General features: G+C 38.4%; 2 protein-coding genes across 2 annotated transcripts in view; one reads left to right on the top strand and one right to left on the bottom strand.

Moving 5' to 3' along the window:
• The first annotated feature begins 1,183 nt into the window (after positions 1 to 1,183).
• Positions 1,184 to 17,710, top strand: eno4 (enolase 4). Its single transcript, XM_036546755.1, has 13 exons — positions 1,184 to 1,360; positions 1,580 to 1,708; positions 5,433 to 5,626; positions 8,448 to 8,584; positions 9,471 to 9,640; positions 9,939 to 10,067; positions 10,360 to 10,428; positions 11,832 to 11,996; positions 12,712 to 12,837; positions 13,108 to 13,300; positions 14,356 to 14,417; positions 15,894 to 16,011; positions 17,700 to 17,710. The coding sequence occupies exons 1-13, from the start codon at positions 1,184 to 1,186 to the stop codon at positions 17,708 to 17,710; spliced, it is 1,680 nt and encodes a 559-aa protein (XP_036402648.1).
• The window catches only part of shtn1 (shootin 1), a 45,159-nt gene continuing 43,817 nt past the window's right edge, over positions 17,338 to 18,679 (bottom strand). Inside the window, exon 17 of the mRNA XM_036546754.1 lies at positions 17,338 to 17,706. Coding sequence (XP_036402647.1) covers positions 17,634 to 17,706 — 73 coding nt within the window. The 3' untranslated portion in view covers positions 17,338 to 17,633. The remainder of the gene's footprint in view (positions 17,707 to 18,679) is intronic.

The raw sequence follows: 18,679 nt of genomic DNA, 5'->3' as shown, positions 1-18,679 counted from the left end.
ATTGCAGCAATCCATCCATAAACTTGCACACTTGATTCTGGAATTACGGAACGTTTGGTCTGTTCTATGTATTTGACTGGCCATTCACGTTTATGTGGACCTTCAACAATTCTAATAGCACATTACAGGAGATGAGCATAAACGGTGTGCAGACAACTGGCCTCTTACGTCCCTTCTCAGACTCTGTGACGGAAAGCAGTACAGACAAACTTAACCACTGTTCACAAAAACAGAAATATGAGTGACTGCCCTGAGTTTTCTTTACACTCAGGCCTTCTATAAAATGAATTGCAAAACACCCACTGCATAGCAAAGCATTGACTATGAAACACTGGCTGTCCTCCACAAAATGTGCATTCTGATGTAGAACAGAGACGTGATGCCTGGATAAGAGCATCTCGACAAGAGTCTCTGCTAAGAAACAATAAATGACAATAATGTAGGCTAATGCCTCCACAAAAATGATTACAGTGTGAATTTAAATGCTGATGCCACAACACCCATTTGAATATTTTGAGTCATTATTCAATATCATGCCTGTAACTCAGTCAAGTACACAACTGCTCTGAAGAATTACGACCTTGACATTTTTCAATAGTCTATGGCCCGGGTCATTTATCAGATCGGCACAACAAACATCCCAGTTACAACCTATCACCAATAAAATTAATTTATAAAGCCGTCTAGTCTACACTCAGTTGCACCGAAAATGGAAGTCACTGCACTCAGTTGCAACGAGTTAGCCTTTTAATTAACTGTCGTATTCTCAGTTAAATTCAAATAGGCAACGACACCTGAGGGAAAACGTTTGCAATTGATCTATTCAATCAAACCCCAGTTTACAGCATGCAATATACGTTTTGAAAATAAAAATAACTGTTCAGCCATCTACATGTATGCTCTATGTACCTCAATTGTTGTCTCAATTGTTTATGAAACAACATTATCAATCCGAAAGTGTTATCCGCTAAGAAAAATCCTTTTACAACGGAACTCCCGTTAAATACTCGGTTACCTCTTGTGCTTCACAATATTCTCGCGATGTTTCGTTTTTGGAGACGTTGCCGAGCAACCATAGCAAGCAGGAACAAACAGGGTCCAAAAGCACCTGTGAGAGGTACTTCTGAGACTGTCCGTGCATTTTTTTCATAGCGTTATTGCAGTCTTTTTTCGTAAACGAAGAATGTCTTACAGGGGCTTTTTCAATAGTAACAGTCGAGTTTCTAAGCAGGACCAAGAATTCTACGACTTAAAAAACAGGGCTGTTGAATACTACAGAGCCAATGGAGTCCCACAAAAGATGGAATGTGTTCTGAATGAAATGTTTTTCGAGAAGCCGGACGATGTTTACGGTTATTTGGTATGGGAAACAGATTCTTCTGATTTATGGGTTTGCAAATCAGAACAGTTTGCAGCTTATTTATTTAGATAACTTGTGTTATAGTAGACAACTAACGTTAGCCAAGTTGGCAGCGTAGCTAACGTTAGCTACCCAGCTAGCTAAGTCAACTTTGATTGCCTGCATGCTTAAGTAAACCATGCATGTTATAATTAAGTTTGTTTCGCTTTTCTTTTTCAGGCAAACTACTTTTCAAGATTGTCAGCACCACCAGTAATAAGCAGAATATTGGGGAAAGAAGTATATGATGGGAAAGGTCAACTAACAATTCAGGCAGAAATATTTTGCACAATTAAAAACGAAGAAAAGGTAATAGCCCAGCGTTTCAGCGTTTATCCAGGACACTAGGCCAGTTATGTTTGCAGTGTTCTTTTTCAGTGTACTTTTTCAGACATTTGTTCATTGGATATTAAGAATTTTTATCACTTACCTTGAAATTATACTTAATGTGTTTCAGACAATGGAAACACATAAGACATCATGTGTTGCCTCACAGATGATAGAAGCATCCAGGATTTCTTGATGCATTGAAGTGGTTCTAACCAGATCTATGAAATAGCAGAGTAAATTTAAAGATCACACCAAAGAGGGTAAAATATTAGGGGTTTTCGAGTTCCAGTACTTTCTAGTACTGTCTTGACTAACCTAACCAGGAAAAGATCCATTTGTGGTTAATGAATATGGTGAAATTTGTTAAAAGATTCTCTGACATGAATACTGTCATGTAGGGATGCACCGATTGTTAAATTCTATGCCGATGCCGATACCGATGCGTAAAATAATTTGGCCAATAGCCGATGCCGATATCGATTTTTTTAATTCCCCCCTTTGTGCCAGGGAAACTAGCTAGTTAGCTAACTAATGTTAAGTTGCTAGCAAGCTAGCAAACGGTACTTAAGATCAGAAGTCAATACACTGGCTTGCAGTATGAATGTTTAACTATTTGTTCATATGAGACATGATGAAGCTGTATTGGTCTGATAGCTAGCAAAGTGAGTGAAAGCCAAATTAGCTAACTAGCTACTTGCACATTCAGCTGAAAAGTACAAATACCACCTTGCAAAGACAAATCTATCTAGCTAGCTAGCTACAATACAAACAAAACAATAAACATGACTAGTTAGTTACTGTCACATTCCGCTGACAAATACAAATATCACCTTGCAAACAAACACATAGCTAGCTAGCTACAATAAAAACAATGTAGAAAGCTAGATAGCTTGCTAGCTAATTTCACTTTCATGCACTTTGCTCAGCTGGCATATTACTAAGAGCTATCTAGCAATCAAACTAATAAAGCCCACAGTCGACTTTGCCATAGATGCTGACTGAAGAGTTACCCTGCTCCCACCCTGAGTGTGACATAAGAGCAAAATGGCTGCCATGTGAATAAGGCTAATTATAGTACCACCTATTGGATCTTCTCCGAATCTGCAGCTGGATAGGCTACTGTTGTCCCAGTCAGACCTCAAATAACCAACACAACATTTAGCCAGCACAAAATTTATGCGACACAACTGATAAACATCGGCCACTGCTTAAGATCTCATTCACAAAGTTATTACTCTCTACTTGGTAGTTTGTTAAATGAGTACATTTAGTAGTAAAAAATCTTCACATTACAACTGCTGTGCTATGCAAAGTCATTAAAAGTCAACTTTCTTGTAAGTGTCCAAGGTAACTAAAAATCATGACCATCTGAATCAGCTTTCCTAATAAAGTCACTAACTAGGACAGAACAGTAGATCAGTCCAGTTAGCCAGCTACATCTTGATTTCTGTTGTGCCACTCCATGTCATTTATGGTTTGAATGCACCAGGAGAACACATTTCTGACACATATATGTTAAAAAAGCTTTTTTAAGGCTTTGCTCTGTTAAATCATGAATACATAACAAATGGTCATAGCTTGTTCAAAAGGGTACACAATTGTATAGAATTTGTGGATCTCCACAAAATCAAAGGTGGTATTTCACATACCATAAGAAATACATTTTAAATCAACTTTTTCTTCAACTGTGTCTTCTGTTTTCATGTGTAGAAAAGTAAAACCAAACTAGCTAGCCAATTTTGGTGAGAATTGTAGTAATCTGGTGAGTCAAGAGTATTGCAATTTTGGCATGTTGTTTTAATATTATATTTTACCTTAAAAGATACCTTCACTGCTCAGTGTTTTTTTTCCACAGTATCCCTGTGTGGATCACTTTAAACAATGAGCAATATACTGTGATCTGACATGTTTGAGATGAACTACTATTAATAAGAGGGAGGTGATGTGTGTGTGTTTTTTTGCTGCGCTTGAATGTGGTAGATTTAGCAATGAATGAGTTTCCCATGATGGTATAGTGTTAGGTACAGTAGCTAACAAGATCTCTGTGTGATTACATATTCTCGGTTGGTAGCTATCTTTGTTGTAACAACTGGCCTACTCATGAATTGCTTTGTTGGTGTCATTTAAATTGATACCTCACTTTTAAGATCAGTGTTTAGCCAGCATTGATGATTCTAAGGTTTAAAGAGATATGAAAGACAGGACTTTCTTCCTTTTTTAAATGAATGTCTCCTCATGGGTTAATAGCATAATAGCAAATGTACATCTTTGTTTGGACAATATCTTAGCAATCGTGAATGAATGATTTTTTAGATATCTTCAAGGAACAATTTCTTGTTTTTAAATGTTTGAAATGTTTTGCTTTTAAAAACTTGTATTGCATTGTCTAATAAGTACATTGGCTAAGTACCTAAATATACAAACAGTATTAAAGCTCACACCATTTCTAAAAGTAGAATAATATGCCATGTCTGAAAAGCTGATTTAAAAGTTTTATGACTAGTTGTTTCTATTTTGTAAAGAAAGGAATAAGAAGAAACAATAATATTGAAAAATAAAGATCCAGATGAAAAACAATAGTTTGCATATATTCACATACAAACCAATAGGATAACGGGGACAGTGAACAGAGGGCAGCCACTGACCCTCAGCCTTTGCCATTTCAGTTTGTATTACAGCCAGGGAAAATGAGATGTGACATTATGAACGGAGGACGTAGCAGAACTAAAGAGGGACACATGACTAACATCATAATACCCATTACTAAATATGTCTCAATAACACCAAATACAAATCTCCATTATATCAACCATTCTGGGGTCAGCGCTGAAGATCCAACACAGAACCTCGAAAGAGCAAGCGAGAGGCGCAGAGCGCCGGCTTTGGCTGCGTGTAGAGTGATGCTCTGGGATTATTACTGTGCCCATTTGGCAGATACAGTGAGATGGCTGATGGTAATCTGCTGTGACAGAGAACAGCGAGGCCAGTGGTGAACCTAAAAGAAGGGAGAAGAGAGTGGATATTAACTCAGCTACTCTACCTTCTAACCACGCTGCCGGCTTCAGGTCAGTGAGAGGTGACTGTGTCATCACTGCCTGCCTCTGTAATCATCATTGCCAGGGCAAGAGCGCAGAGCACCCAGGCTCACTTAAGATGTCGGTGAAACAAGGAACGACATCATGCAAACAAGCCTTTATCTCACTGTCCCGCCCCAGTGCAATTAATTGGATTGTTTCACACGTTTGGACATGTTAAGTCTGAGACAGGAAGGCACATTGTCATTTACTTCTTTTGCCAGCTGTACCGTAACCTATGGTTACATGCCCTTTTTTCCCCTTCCCAAACCAAAATAACCGTTGCAGTTCCTCAGGGAACTAAACATGCACGCAGGTTTAGCTAAGCAGTCCTGGATGCATAGTTGAGTTTTATATCTTTAGACTTGAACAAAAAAATGGTTGTATTGTAAATCACCTTGGATAAAGGTATCAGATAAATTATTTTTAAAAATTGCAATGACAATAAGATGAACATAATAGAAAAACAATAAATGACATGTTAATCTATTCACACAATATTCTGTGCATTACAGATTTTTTCTGAGACAGATATTTTTTGAGTCAAGAGGTAAGTGATTCAAGAGATGTGTGATTTCCTGACAGTCCTGTGCAAAGCTTTGATCTTTGATCTGTCCATCTCTATTTAGAGTGTATGTTCTGCAGTCATATCCAGCCACTGTGAAGCCCGAGATGGCAGTGTGCAGGATCCTGGCACTATTAATGAAAGTGACAAAAGGAAAGACTCTGTGACAACAGCACTCCGTTGGATCAATGAGCCACTGAGCACACTGCTAAAGGGCTTTGAACCACGTGACCAAACAGGAGTGGATAAAGTACTGAGGTATTCTCACCTAAGAAAATGTATGCCCTTTGAGTTCATGGGTAAAAAAAAAACATTCAAACACCTGTAAGAAAAAACACTAGAGGGAAGAGGAGATTGATGTGTTTCAGACCGTTAAAACCAGCAAAGTTGAAGAAGAATGACTTAATCCTCCGTTTGATGATGGTCTGAGAAGAGGGTGTCAAATCTGATATGGAATCTATCTATTAACTAATTACCCTTTGAGATGCATTGCTACCATCCGCATCTTGGTGAAGTCAATTGAAGTTGTTGGATCCATCAAAAAGGAAAGGTTAATTTATTACTGGCATTTCAAAACACCAAGTACCACTATTTTGGAGTCAATAATTTTTTGGTCGTATATCTTGAACTGGTTTGTGGTCATATGTGGTACTTGTGTGTGCTAGAATCACACATGAGTCAACATATATATGATACATAAGCCAAAGACTTGGGGCAGTATGAGCTCTGACTATCACGTGATGTCCCTGAAGATGAGTAATACGATGGGATTGGCATTATCAGGGAGTCAGCAGGGGGTGGGGTGGCTTACCTGGGCTATTCCCCACACGTAAACACAACATGCACAGGCACACACACAGACATACAAATACAACACAAACAGAACTCCAAGTGAGCGAAGGATTGCACTCTGCTGAATCGTCTGCATCTTCTCCCATTGGCTCAGCTGCATGATCTGATTAGTCTCAATGGGTGTGAGGAGATCTTATTAGGGGATGAAAGAAACCATAAAACTTTAATCTTGCCCGTCCTCCTCACAGTGTCTCATGTTGTTGTAATGTAAAACTGGCACCTCTGCAACCACTGTTAACTACATTCAAATAAATAACCTCAAATATGTATGCACATCATTTTACCGTTAGGCTCGAGGAAAATTCAGAAAGTTACTTGCATTTAAATGCACCTGGATGCAAGCATTTGATGTACTTTTGGTTTTTTTGTATTACATTGGTTTTAATATTCAGACCCTGTCTCACATGTTGGTCAACATTATTGGCCCTTATCTTTCCTCAGTCAGTAGACACGTATCCAGTGATATCTGCAGCCTATATATTGTCATTTCCACATTTCTTTATATTAGTTACATAGATGTACGCTCACTTAAACTGAAGGATCATGTAAAGGCATGCACTCAAACATGACCAGACTGACTCTGCTGTTTCCTGAATGGGGTGGTGGAAGGCACAAAGCTCCGTGCTGCTGCCAAATTGTCAGAGCCTATCATATCAGTTTGAGGCAGAAGCCTGATGCCACAGGTTCCTTTTTTAAAATTTCACAAGAAGTCAGGGAGCAAACGATGATATTCATTACTACCTTTGTGACTCTTAAGGAGAAAACACAAAAAATGCTGTCTGTTCTCATAACAGAGAACGTAGCGGTGATAGTTTTGTTAAAGGGCATATTGTGCCCATTTTGGGAGGGTGGCTCTCCATCCGTTATTTATGCGCACATAAAGGTTTCCCAGTGCAGCCTTTATAAACATTGTTCCATTTTTATAGCCCTAGAGGAATGCCTTTTCACAATTTATAAAGGTACATTTCAAATTTCTGAGTCTGTGCAGTGTGTGCCTACCATCATTACCCCTGCTAGCTACAGTTTCTGTTCAATCCAAGAGAAAATTATTGGAATGCACTGTGGAATATATTTAATGGAATTATTGTAATGTAGTCTTCTGTCATTTATATAATTTAGATAGAAATATAGTACACTGCTGAAGCATTAATATAGCCTGGGTCAGAATTTCTTATGTTTCCCTTATTCAGTCACATGCCTAATCAAACAGAGGGTGGACCAAAGAGTCAAAACATGAAAATTCTGACATTATTGTGAGGAGAAAACATGAAAGATCTTATGTTGCGTTTCGCCATTTATCTGTCAAATTGTTGAAATCTGAAACCGTCTAAGTTTGAGTTTTGGTCCATAATTTGTTCTGGGTGCCAGGCTTTCCAGATATAACCACAAAAAGAGCACCTCATGGGAAAGGCAGCTTATAGAATAATGTTTAACAGAGAGCAAGAGAGAGTGAAACTTTAAATAAGATATTCAGCGAACTAACCCAAAAGAAAGATGGCAGGGGTGACAAGGTATGTTTACTTATTCATTTAAGCATTTGAGTTCATGTTTTGAAAATGTATTTGTCATGTTCACTGTACCCATTACCCCAATACTGAGGATGTACTATGAGATTTGTGTATTGCTCCTGCTTTTGTGTGCCCCAGTTCCAGAAGAGGAAGGTCATGGCTATTTATGAACACAATTTGTGTGGAACAAGTAAGGTTAAACTGGCCACAGTAGCTCCCACACAGTTAACTTTCTGCCATTTCTTTTAGACGATAAGTACTCGGCGCATTCTACTTTATTTAACCCTTGCCCTCCATCTGACGTGCAGTATCTGAGTCAATCAGAGATGAGTCTGTGTTGTATAAATAAAAGCCCCTTAGGGCCTTTATGTAGGGCTATTATGTAGGCCTGGCCCTCAAGGCCTACAGTATGAACATTCAGAAGAACTAGGTCTTCCCACTCAAGCACTCTTTCAGACTGACCCAGTGCTGTGCCATATTTCAGAGCTAATTTTTATGCTTTTATTTTGGGATTACGGGTTCAAAACAATATGTGGGTGATCCAGTATTAAAAAAAAGAGCTGAGCACAGCTTTTGAGTGTCTGTTCCTCTGTGAGACAGTGTTGAGGGAGGGTTGAAATAAACCCTTGCATTACCTTGATCTGATGAATCTCGTTCCTGCATGCTTATGCCAACTCCATGTATTTTGGTGGTCAGGGACAGCTATTTGTGTGTTACAGGGATTTTTTCATGGCACGCTTCCTTGAGGATCAGGAAAGACAAAGCCAAGAAAAGGCAAACCAGCAGGCCAGTGACCCAGTACCTGCACCAACCCCTCCCAACGTAGCCTCAAAAGACAAAAAGGGTGGGGAAAAGGGTAAACCTGTATTTTCCTGTAGCTAACCCACTCCCTGTATTTTCCTGTATACATTCCCCAAGAACATTGTGTAATTGCTCATAGTTTCTTAATTTGAAATGTAGCCTTGCTCATTCTAAATAAATGCAATTTGGAACACTTGCACTTTTGGTGAGTGTCCCTGAAGACTTAGCTTTAACAATCAAACTTATTCAGTTCAGTTTCTTGACACAATGGCAAATTTGTACCAAGCAATCACACTGGTACATGACCGACTAGTTTAAGTCTGAAGGGGCCAAAACTGAAATTATCCCAGGATTTGATCTTCTTAATCGTGTATTGCTTCTCTACAGTGGGGATTGTGAAAATGTTTACCTTTGTTCTCCAGTCTCAGTAAGTTTTCTGATGGACAATGGTTTGTATCATTGTTTATTTCTTTTAAGGTCTAACAAAGATCAATGACTACATCCTGTAGTGGCATGATTTTATGCAGAATGCATTAATTTGTAACATTCATACATAGTTAATAGAGTGGGTGCTGTCATGTTAGCATGTGACTTTCACTGTTTGGAACAATAATTCTCAATCAGAACTGCCAGTATATTTTTAAGTAATTTGCATGTAAAGGCCTGCTGTTTAAAATGTGTTTTAGCTGCAGAAATCTGACCCCATGCTTTATGTGAAACCAGACCATGTCCATTCTCCAAATGTCTGCCAGTTCCTCCCTGGTGTGGACAGTGTTAAAGCCTAACGTCCACTGTGTCATGTCCAGAGAGGCCTTCCCAGCAGCGGTGAAGAAGCTTAGCCCTCTGACACATGTGGCGTATACTGTAGAGAAATGCTAAAGCAACATGACAACATGAAGGCAGTTTGAGGAACTAAAAGCCTGCACTGCTTGTCTTCGCAGGGAAAAAGAGCAACAATGCTGAGAAGCCCGTCCCGCCACCAGAGCCTCCGGTGCCGGTGCTGCCCGGTTGCATGGCGTTTGGGTCAGTGTCCATGGCTGTGGCCAAGGCAGCGGCTCAGTTAGAGGGCATCCCCCTCTACCAGCATGTCACAGCTCTCACGCAAAAACAGGTCTGGTTCTCCCCCTCACAACATGCAACATACATCCCCTCAGAACTCATGTCTTACTGGTAACAGACCAGTACAATATTTGAGCTACTACAAGATGTGTGGCGCTGTAGAGCTTCGCTAAGGAATGTTTGCTTGTTTGGGTCCAAGTCCTTCATATTGGTTTTATTGGTTCTATACGATGCACTAACAATGGTTATGTAAGCTGAAATTTGGCTTATTAACTAGTTTAGCTATAGTAACTAAATGACATCATACCATTTATCAAAGCTGAAACATGATGGTTGTTTTCTTTTCCAAGTTTACAAAAGAGATTCACATTCCGTTGCCTATGGTAACACTCCTGAGCTGTGGAAAAATGTCTCCTGGAAAGCTAAATCTCATGGAGGAGGTTATTGTCATACCTAAAGCAGGACAATCTGTCAGACAGGTATGCTGTATTAACTACTAAATTTATTATATTGCGGATGTAAAAATACATTTCTCAACACAGGCACAGCGTTTCATTCATATCTGTGCTTTGTATAGTATTTAAAAGTCATCCTTGAAGTTAAGAATACTTATTGTTCGTTGTTCATTGATTTCCAGTTGTTGAAGCCCACAGCACCTTAGCAGCATCAGTTCTTGATGCATTGCAATGTAATACAAAACTGTTCATTTATCTTTGTACATATGTATGTTACATATGTACATTAATCCTTCATGTACAATCTGTCCAACAGTTTGTTACAAAGGTCCTTGAGCTTCAAAGGGAGATAACACGAATGGTGAATGCAGCTGCCAAAACAGGGGTAAGGAAAATCGCTGACTAATTTCCCAATGTGCTGCTCCCATTCTTATCTGCCATTCTTAGCAATGCCATTGTGCTGCTCTGTAAAAACACTGTATAGTTGCACAGATAAGTCGATGAACGTAACAGTCATGTACCAATTCTGTAAATTACTTTTCATAATTCTTCATTTAAGACAGCATTATTTCTGTCATAACATGCCCTTTTTGCAAAATCAAATAAAGCATCGTTGTAACAAGAGTTATGACAAATTTATCATGGTAGTTTTGAATGTATATGTTGTTAATATTTGGTTGAACATGACTGTCAGACTTCATGCCTCCTTTGTCCTTTTTTCAACGGCCATCCCCACCTTTAATATGACAATGGCTATTTCACATAATCTGGTCCTATACTGAAGTATATTCCTTTCACTGTGGTGTCACTGCATTTTCAGGGTATGGGCCTAATTCAGTTCAGTGGTGTGCCGATCCATAGTTAACCATTGTAAAAGACCTGCAAATAAATGGCAGGGTGCCAATGGTAAATTGCTCCCCTTTACAGAACACAAAAGAATTATGATTTTTCCTTTCTGTATTATGACAGGATGAGTCAGTGACAGCTTACTTCTGTCAGTGGTGAATGTCAATATTATAAAAAGAGTCAATGACATCATCATTAGTGAACACTTGATGTGTAATACAAGTTAATACTATAATAGAGGGGTGGCGGGGACTGAAATGGGAACTGCCTGTTCCACATGATACAGGGAATGTGATATTGAACAGAAAAAATAATGCACTTTTAATAAAACATGTTTCATGTCATTGTATATTGAACGATAACCTTGATGGCAAGTGTGTCTCTAAATACACAGCCATTTTCCATTTGGTCAGAAGCAGAGGTGGACACCCCAGCTTCAGAAAGTAAAAGTCCTGCCACGTATTTGTTCCACCCATGCACAACACCAGCTGAATTTAATTATCACAACTCTTCAGCCAGATAGGGGAGCTAATTAGTGAAATCACCTTTTTTAGTGAATGGCTAGAACAAATACATGGTAGGACTTTTACTTTCTGAAGCTGGGGTTTTCCACCTCTGGTCAGAAGACAGCCATAGCCTTCATGTTAACTCAATTTTTGTACAGTGTTTCATATGTAAGCATAGATAAATAAGCTTTTCTTATCTGGAACAAGAAGAAATTGCACATCATTGTTGAAGTATGAATATGCATTTGTGACCTCAGCTTCATTTAAATGTCATGACTACCATTACATTGCTGGCACAGTTTCAGTAAGCAGGGATGACTGACTTTCAGTTTTGTTATTTACAATAAAAGAAATGGGAGGAAGGAAAGGAGGGAAATGAATACCCATACTGTGTATGTGTTCACTGTATGACATCTCTGTTTTTACTCCGCTCCAGCCTGCGGTGAATGCAGTTTCAGATTGTGGAGCTTTAGTGATTGGATATGACCGACCCGAGCAGCCTTTGGACCTGGTCACTGAGGCTTCCAATAACCTTGGCTTTGTACTTGGGGATGAAATGTATTTGGCAATAAACTGTGCCGCACATGACCTAATGGACTACGTAAGTGGAAAATCCATCCGAGTAATCATAATTCAGTTTCTACACTGACACAAACAAACACAACAGCACAGACTTACTTTAAACAGGTTGTTATTTGTTGTGAATTTCAGTGAGGGGAGGGACAAGTTAATGCTAGTAGATTGTGATGCATAATTTACTTTAATACAGATACTTTCAGACCATGTGCATTTAATAAACAATTGGAGACTGATACTGATACTTGTAATTTAATGAATGTGTTAATGTACTCAGAAGATATGAATGAATGTGTTAACGTACTCAGATACGATCCTATAATTTAGCTGGTACTCATCAAAACACTTCTAATCTAATTGTTCAAATGCAAACCTAACTTTGAGTCCAAAAAAGCAAACAGAGATTAATCAGAACATATTTAGCTGGTGTTTGAAGTCATAAGCCCTCTAGAAAATGCTATTGATTGTTTTGACTGAGGGTTAGTATTTGATTGGACATACCAGGCATGTCTTATAGTCACTCTGGCAAAGCTTAGAGTATGATATGTGCTTGGTACGTCCAGGCAAAGTCTAATCCCGGGCTGGACATTTAAAAACACTGCAGCAGTGTTTTAATAGTTATTCAAGAAAAGTCACACTCCAAATCCATATCTAAATTCAAAATTGAATGAATTTATAGTTTTTCAGATAAACCACTTGGTACCATTACGTAATACTGAAAGTCCTGTCTTCACCCACAGCAAAAGGGTAAATACGATGTTATCACTGGAGCCTCCAAATCTCCTGATGAACTGGTGGACATGTATGAGGTTTTGACAAGCAAATACCCAGCACTTATTGCCCTGATTGATCCTTTGCGAAAAGAGGTAAGCCAGGGACATTCTAACCATTACAGAACCATAAACTGGCTAACATGGATTTGAACTGATTTATATTTTCCTGCTCACTGCTTTGCCATTTTCCATAATTTTAATAATTCAATATTGCATAATTTTATTTTGTTATTAAATGGCTGTTGTAGGCAATTGTAGGACACTGCGAAAGGGTCATTTTCATCAAACTAATCAACATGATTAATTCTGTGCGCATGATATGACTAAGCATTGAGTCCTCTGTTTTCACGAACCCATCCCTAGGACCAGGAGCAGTGGCAGAAGCTGAGCAGCATGCTTGGACAATCTTACCTGCTCTCTGAAGATTCGTCCAAACCCGTGAGTCCCCATTCGAATGAGGGTATGCTGCCACCACCAGGGATCAAAGGGTTCATTTTAAAACAAACCAACCAGACCACAGTCACAGACCTGATTGAGATCACTCAACAACTGGAAGGTAAGGCGGACGTGGTAATGGCTCCAATGTACCCGGTCAGTAGGTGTTGACTGTCTGTCACTGGGTCTGTATCCCATCATAATATACCTATACAGGTGTCTACAGAAGTTACAATAATAATAATAGTAATTCTAATTAGCATAAAGACCTGTGGCATCACCGTTTTTTGAGTCTCCAATGCAAACAGAACATGATGTTTGTCCACATTTGATTATATGGGCTGAGTGGGTTGGGGGGATAAATAATAACAAAAATGACTTTACATTATACAGTTCCAGAAAACCTTCTCCATCAACACCCATGTATGCCATCCACCTGGATATTTAATGACTACAGCTATTCCAGAGGTCACATTTAACATTCTTTGTCTCTGTGATAGCACCTCCTTTGGCACAGTGTCATCAACACAGACCAAGGGCTGATTTATTTTCCCAAGGCTGACTTTTAAGTGCTTGGAACATCAGACAAAATACATGGTCTCACAGAACCATCCAGGCGTCCATTAAGCATTTTGCTTACCTTGATTGCGGCCAGTACTTGTTTTGCGTTTTTTGGGCCGTAGCCTTCTCAATCAAAAACTCAACAGTAGCCTTACCCATCTCTCATTAAGTCAGTTTTAGTGGATCCAGCTGGACATTGTCTCAGTGAAAGATTATGCAGCAATGGAGACATGGGAACAAAAAAAGGATAAATATGATGTTTATTTTAACTTATTAATTTTAACAAGGCGTAAGTGGACTGAATTATGCAACTTTCATTACAGATTGCATTAGATAATAGAAAAAAGGTTGTCCTATTGGAATTTTGCTGCTTTTCCAGGGTTATCAAAATAAGCTGTTGGTACAATAATGGAACTTAAGACTTGATATTTGCATTTTAAATAAAATTACTCTAAATCAAGACATGTTTGGTGCTTAGTGTAAGGGATATTGGAGATTTGTTTCTGATGTACAGTATTATCACTTTAGTACGCTATTGGACATTGGAAAATCATATTTGAATGTGTGTACTTAAATGAACAGATTTACAGAATTCCTTGTGTATGTCCACTCTAGATGCAGTGACCATAATTGGGACGACTAGCGGGGAAACATGTGATGACTCTCTTGCAGATCTGGTGAGATGTGGCCATATCACTAAATCAAACCTCTCTTCAGCTTGACTTTGTGATGTTGGTTTCTTGTCTCAATTTGGCATTTAAATGCAGAAATGAAATACTAGTGGATTCTGGATTTGTATCTTCACTTAGACCATTTCCAACAAAGTTGGCCAGATGCAACCTCAGCTGTCTTCCCACACAAATACTAACCACCTCCGATATCTAAACCTACATTAGCACTAAAATCTGAAGTAAAGCTAAATGACCTCCAAAAGGTGTCACATGTTGAAATCTCATCACCCATTTTGTCAGAATGTGCAAACTCTGAGGTTTCTTAGAAGCCACCCTCTAATGAAACACCAATCCTGGATTTGCATTTTAGTATTTTGTTTGTTTGATTTTGGTCCACTGGAGTCTGGGAGTTGTATCAAGGTATCTAGTACCCTGAATACTACAATGAAATTATCTGCAATTCCACTGCCTGGCCTAACCAGGATGTGCTGGCCCTTGATCGTACCCTTCTCTATAACACAGCATTGTTTTGGCCACATTGGGGCTTCAGCCTGTCCCCAAGCACCGCTTGTCACCTTGATCCCTCTGGAGGCCAACTGTGGTAAAGGTAGTAGCTTTTGCTGGGGTTGCCCAACTGTGTGGTTCCAGAAACTTGATGAAACAGCTGATGAAATATATGTGGTCTATGCAGAGACAGGCAAGATAATAAAACAAGATATGTTTGAGTATATCCAGCTAGCTATAACTTAAGCTTGCTAGATAACCATCCAAAGCTACTCACAGCTTACACAGATTTAAGTCTGATTTTTTTTCCAACACAAGATATTTCTGAGACAGCATATAACAAGCTAACTGCATATATCTGGATGACGATGTATGTTTGCTAAGATTGTTCACATTTTAAAGGGCTTCAGCTAGCTAGCTAGCAAAGTTTGAGGCTATCTGGCTAGCTTCACTCTAACTGTGTGTCTTCCTCTTGGGCAAGACAATACATCTGGTCAGGATCTGGTGTGATTCTGGGAACCAAAGAGCTTTCGTTGTGGAAAATGAAAGCGAAGGGAGCTTTTCCCCCTAGTCGTTGGCATAGGGCTGTTGGCCTAGAATAATTCACATCTAGGTGTGACAACGTCTGGTTTCACAGGGGAAATGCGGTTAACAAGTTATTGAACAAGGCACTAGTAATTAGAGAGTTACTAGGAATAAGTTTATCAATAAGAATGGCTAACAAAGGCACTGTTTCTGGGGTTGTCCTACCCTAACAACCACCCCTTAATTGCACAGCCTATACTGTACCTATTCTGTAATCTCAAAAGCCCCATGTTTTTGTCGTTTACTTGAACCATATGCCAGATATTGCATATTCACATATAAACAAACCGGTGCCTTTCTTTCCTTTGTTGGAATGGCACGGCCTGATGAACTGTAGTCACATGTTGGTTTTCTGTGGCAGTAAAACCTCGCATTGTGTGCCGCTCCCTCTAGGCTGTTGGACTGGGTGTTAAATTTGTCAAACTGGGAGGTCTGTGTCGTGGAGAGCGGCTGACTAAATACAACCGTCTGATTTCTATAGAGGAAGAATTGGCCCAGCAGGGAATACTGGGTATGGCTTTTTCTCTCTCTGTCTTTTCAACTCGTAGAAAAGAGGTAGACAAAGCCCAGGGAGGAGGGACAGAAATTGCTCGGCTGGTGAGAATGCATCTCTTTCGGTCAGTGAAAGAAACCGTGTGTCAGGAATCACAAGGAAGGGATCTGGCAAAAACGTACCTTGGCTCTGTTAATTGGCCACCTAATTACACATAAAAGGACAAGGACGTTGCACAATTACCAACGAGCAAGTTCATCTTTATATAAAATAAAGGATTAACTTGTGCACCAATTGCATGTATAATGCCTCTCATGAACTGTATTGTACCTTATCGTGCCTCTCTCGCTGTGGAAGATGTGTGTTTCTTGGCTCTCACAGCAAACACAGAATCCCAGGAGAAAAAAGTTAAACCGAAAGGGGATTTAGACACATTCCTTTCTGAAATGCACAGACATGCACATCAGAGTAGCAATAGGTAATCATGCGAATGCACTTATGTCTTTTATACTTTTTGCTCAATGAAATCTCATTCTAAAATTTACTTTCTTGCCTACAGGTTCAAAAAATCATGGCTTTCCTCTTACTATTGGAGAATCAGAAGAGCAGTCACCTACCTAGCAATTATGAAAGAATCGCAGCCACCACAAAGACCATGTTTAATTGTCAGATTACATTTACTAGCTATTACTGTACAGTGGTTTATCTCTATTAATTATGAAGCATTACAAAATTTTGCTCAATATTTTATGTCATCCACTCTTAAATTAGCATGCTTTTAGTATACAATGGTTCTTTTAGTCTTGAGTGCAAACATAAGGCACATGCTGTGAAACATGAATACAGTATTTATTTTGAAACAAGTTGGACCAAATACAAATGAAATCAGTGTGAAAACATACTGAACTAAACAGATTAATCTCCTACAAACTAATACTGAAAGTTTTTAAATGTGTATTTCTATTTTAAATAAAAATACAAATGTCAGATATGAAATGAGAAAGATTAATTAAATAAAAAAGATGTCAAACTGTAACTGACTGCAGAATTAACCTCTTTAAAACATATTCATCATATTTGTGAATCAAGTATAAAGAGAATGCTATTCTCCAATATATTTCATTTCTTAGCTTTTTAAAACGGTGAATAGTATATCTGAAATGTAATGATTCAGAAATTTTCCCTTAACACTGTTGGTATAGTATCATGGTACCACAGAAAAAAACATGAAGCAACAAGTGTGTTATTTCTGATTTCAATTCACATAAAAGGAATTCACCTGACAATAATCAGTGTACTGACAGAAAATGTTAACTTGTCGAAATTAGATCAAATGGTGTTTGTTATTCTGTAATTTCTTCTGTAATGTACTTTACATTACACTTCATTTGTGTGGGTGTTGCACCTCTATGAAAACAGTCCAGAAGTATCTTTGATTTAGAGTTTGAAGAAACACGTTTCAAACAAGTGCAAATAATTCTCTTTCAGCTGTTGTAGCTGAAAGGCCATTTAAATCACTGTCTGTTGTTACTAAGAAATGCTCCGACTCTAAGCCTATTTGTACTTAGATTTTTGTTTTCCATGCAATTTTGTATGTTCCTGCCTAATTAACGCAACTAGAACAATCGGTTTTCCAACCTTCAGGTTCCTCCATTTGTCTCATCTTCTTTTCCTGTAGAGTCAGCTTCTGTAGAGGCTCCGTTAAGCTGGTCTCTAAAAGACATTAAAAATACCCATTTTAGACAAGACAGTGTCTAAGATCAAGGGTTTCTACACTCACCAAAAAGAGGCTGAGCAAGACACAAGAGCTGTGCATGTGTAATGAAATTAATGTATATAGGCTGTAACATTACAGTAAATGAAGCTGGACGCTATAAACTTGCATTCAAGCTTGCAGGTTAATATACACAATGAGAGCTTACAGTGATAAATTAGCTGAATGGTTCCATTATTTTGTGTTAAAGTAAACCTTTACGAAATGACACAATTCAAAGATGATTAATAAATGCTTGTCTGGAATGATAAACAAATTTCATGGGATGGGGTTTACAGTATTTTCCCATCTTTTGTAATGTGTACATAGATATGTCACCTATTAAACAGTAAAAACAATGTCAACGTAACTTTATTTGAATGATGTTTTAATATAGGCTGGTGAAACAATATATTATGCTCCAACAAATAACTTAAACAGCTACAGGAAGCCATGCTTTCTGTCTGATGCACTGCTGTCATGGTGAATGTATGAATGCTAATATTGGCTAAAGCATGAAACGCACCACACAACTCTTTTTAGATTAAATGATTTTAAATAAAGAGAAATTGGAGCATTACAGTTTTTTGTGAAAAATGGTCATATGAATGTGTTAATATTTTCAGCCATTTTATAATCTCAAATTTATTTTTTTCCTCGCAGAATCATTACATGACTCACCTTGCATGGTCAGAAAAATTAGCTACTCAAATAGATTTTTTACATGACACTGCAAATGGCTAATTATACACACATTTTGCCAGCTTCAGATGGTATTTTTAGGGAGGCATTTATATATTTTTTTTCGTTGCTAAATACATATATTTCTGAAATTATTGAGGCTCACATTGACAAGAGAAATTATGCTCATTATTTGTGTCGAGTATTACCCCCCGACACGTCACTACGATTCACAATTTTTTTGTTAGATAA

This window comes from Megalops cyprinoides, chromosome 15 (assembly GCF_013368585.1).
Source record: "Megalops cyprinoides isolate fMegCyp1 chromosome 15, fMegCyp1.pri, whole genome shotgun sequence".
NCBI classification, from domain to species: Eukaryota; Metazoa; Chordata; class Actinopteri; order Elopiformes; family Megalopidae; genus Megalops; species Megalops cyprinoides.
This window is presented reverse-complemented; position numbering and strand designations above follow the sequence as displayed.

What these genes read in the sequence shown, in the direction of transcription:
- eno4 (XM_036546755.1), top strand. Translation starts at nt 1,184, where the DNA reads ATGTCTTACAGGGGCTTTTTCAATAGTAACAGTCGAGTTTCTAAGCAG. An exon ending in CAAAAAGGGTGGGGAAAAGG is followed by an intron (nt 8,585 to 9,470) that starts GTAAACCTGTAT and finishes TTGTCTTCGCAG; the next exon opens with GGAAAAAGAGCAACAATGCT. An exon ending in CACATGACCTAATGGACTAC is followed by an intron (nt 11,997 to 12,711) that starts GTAAGTGGAAAA and finishes CTTCACCCACAG; the next exon opens with CAAAAGGGTAAATACGATGT.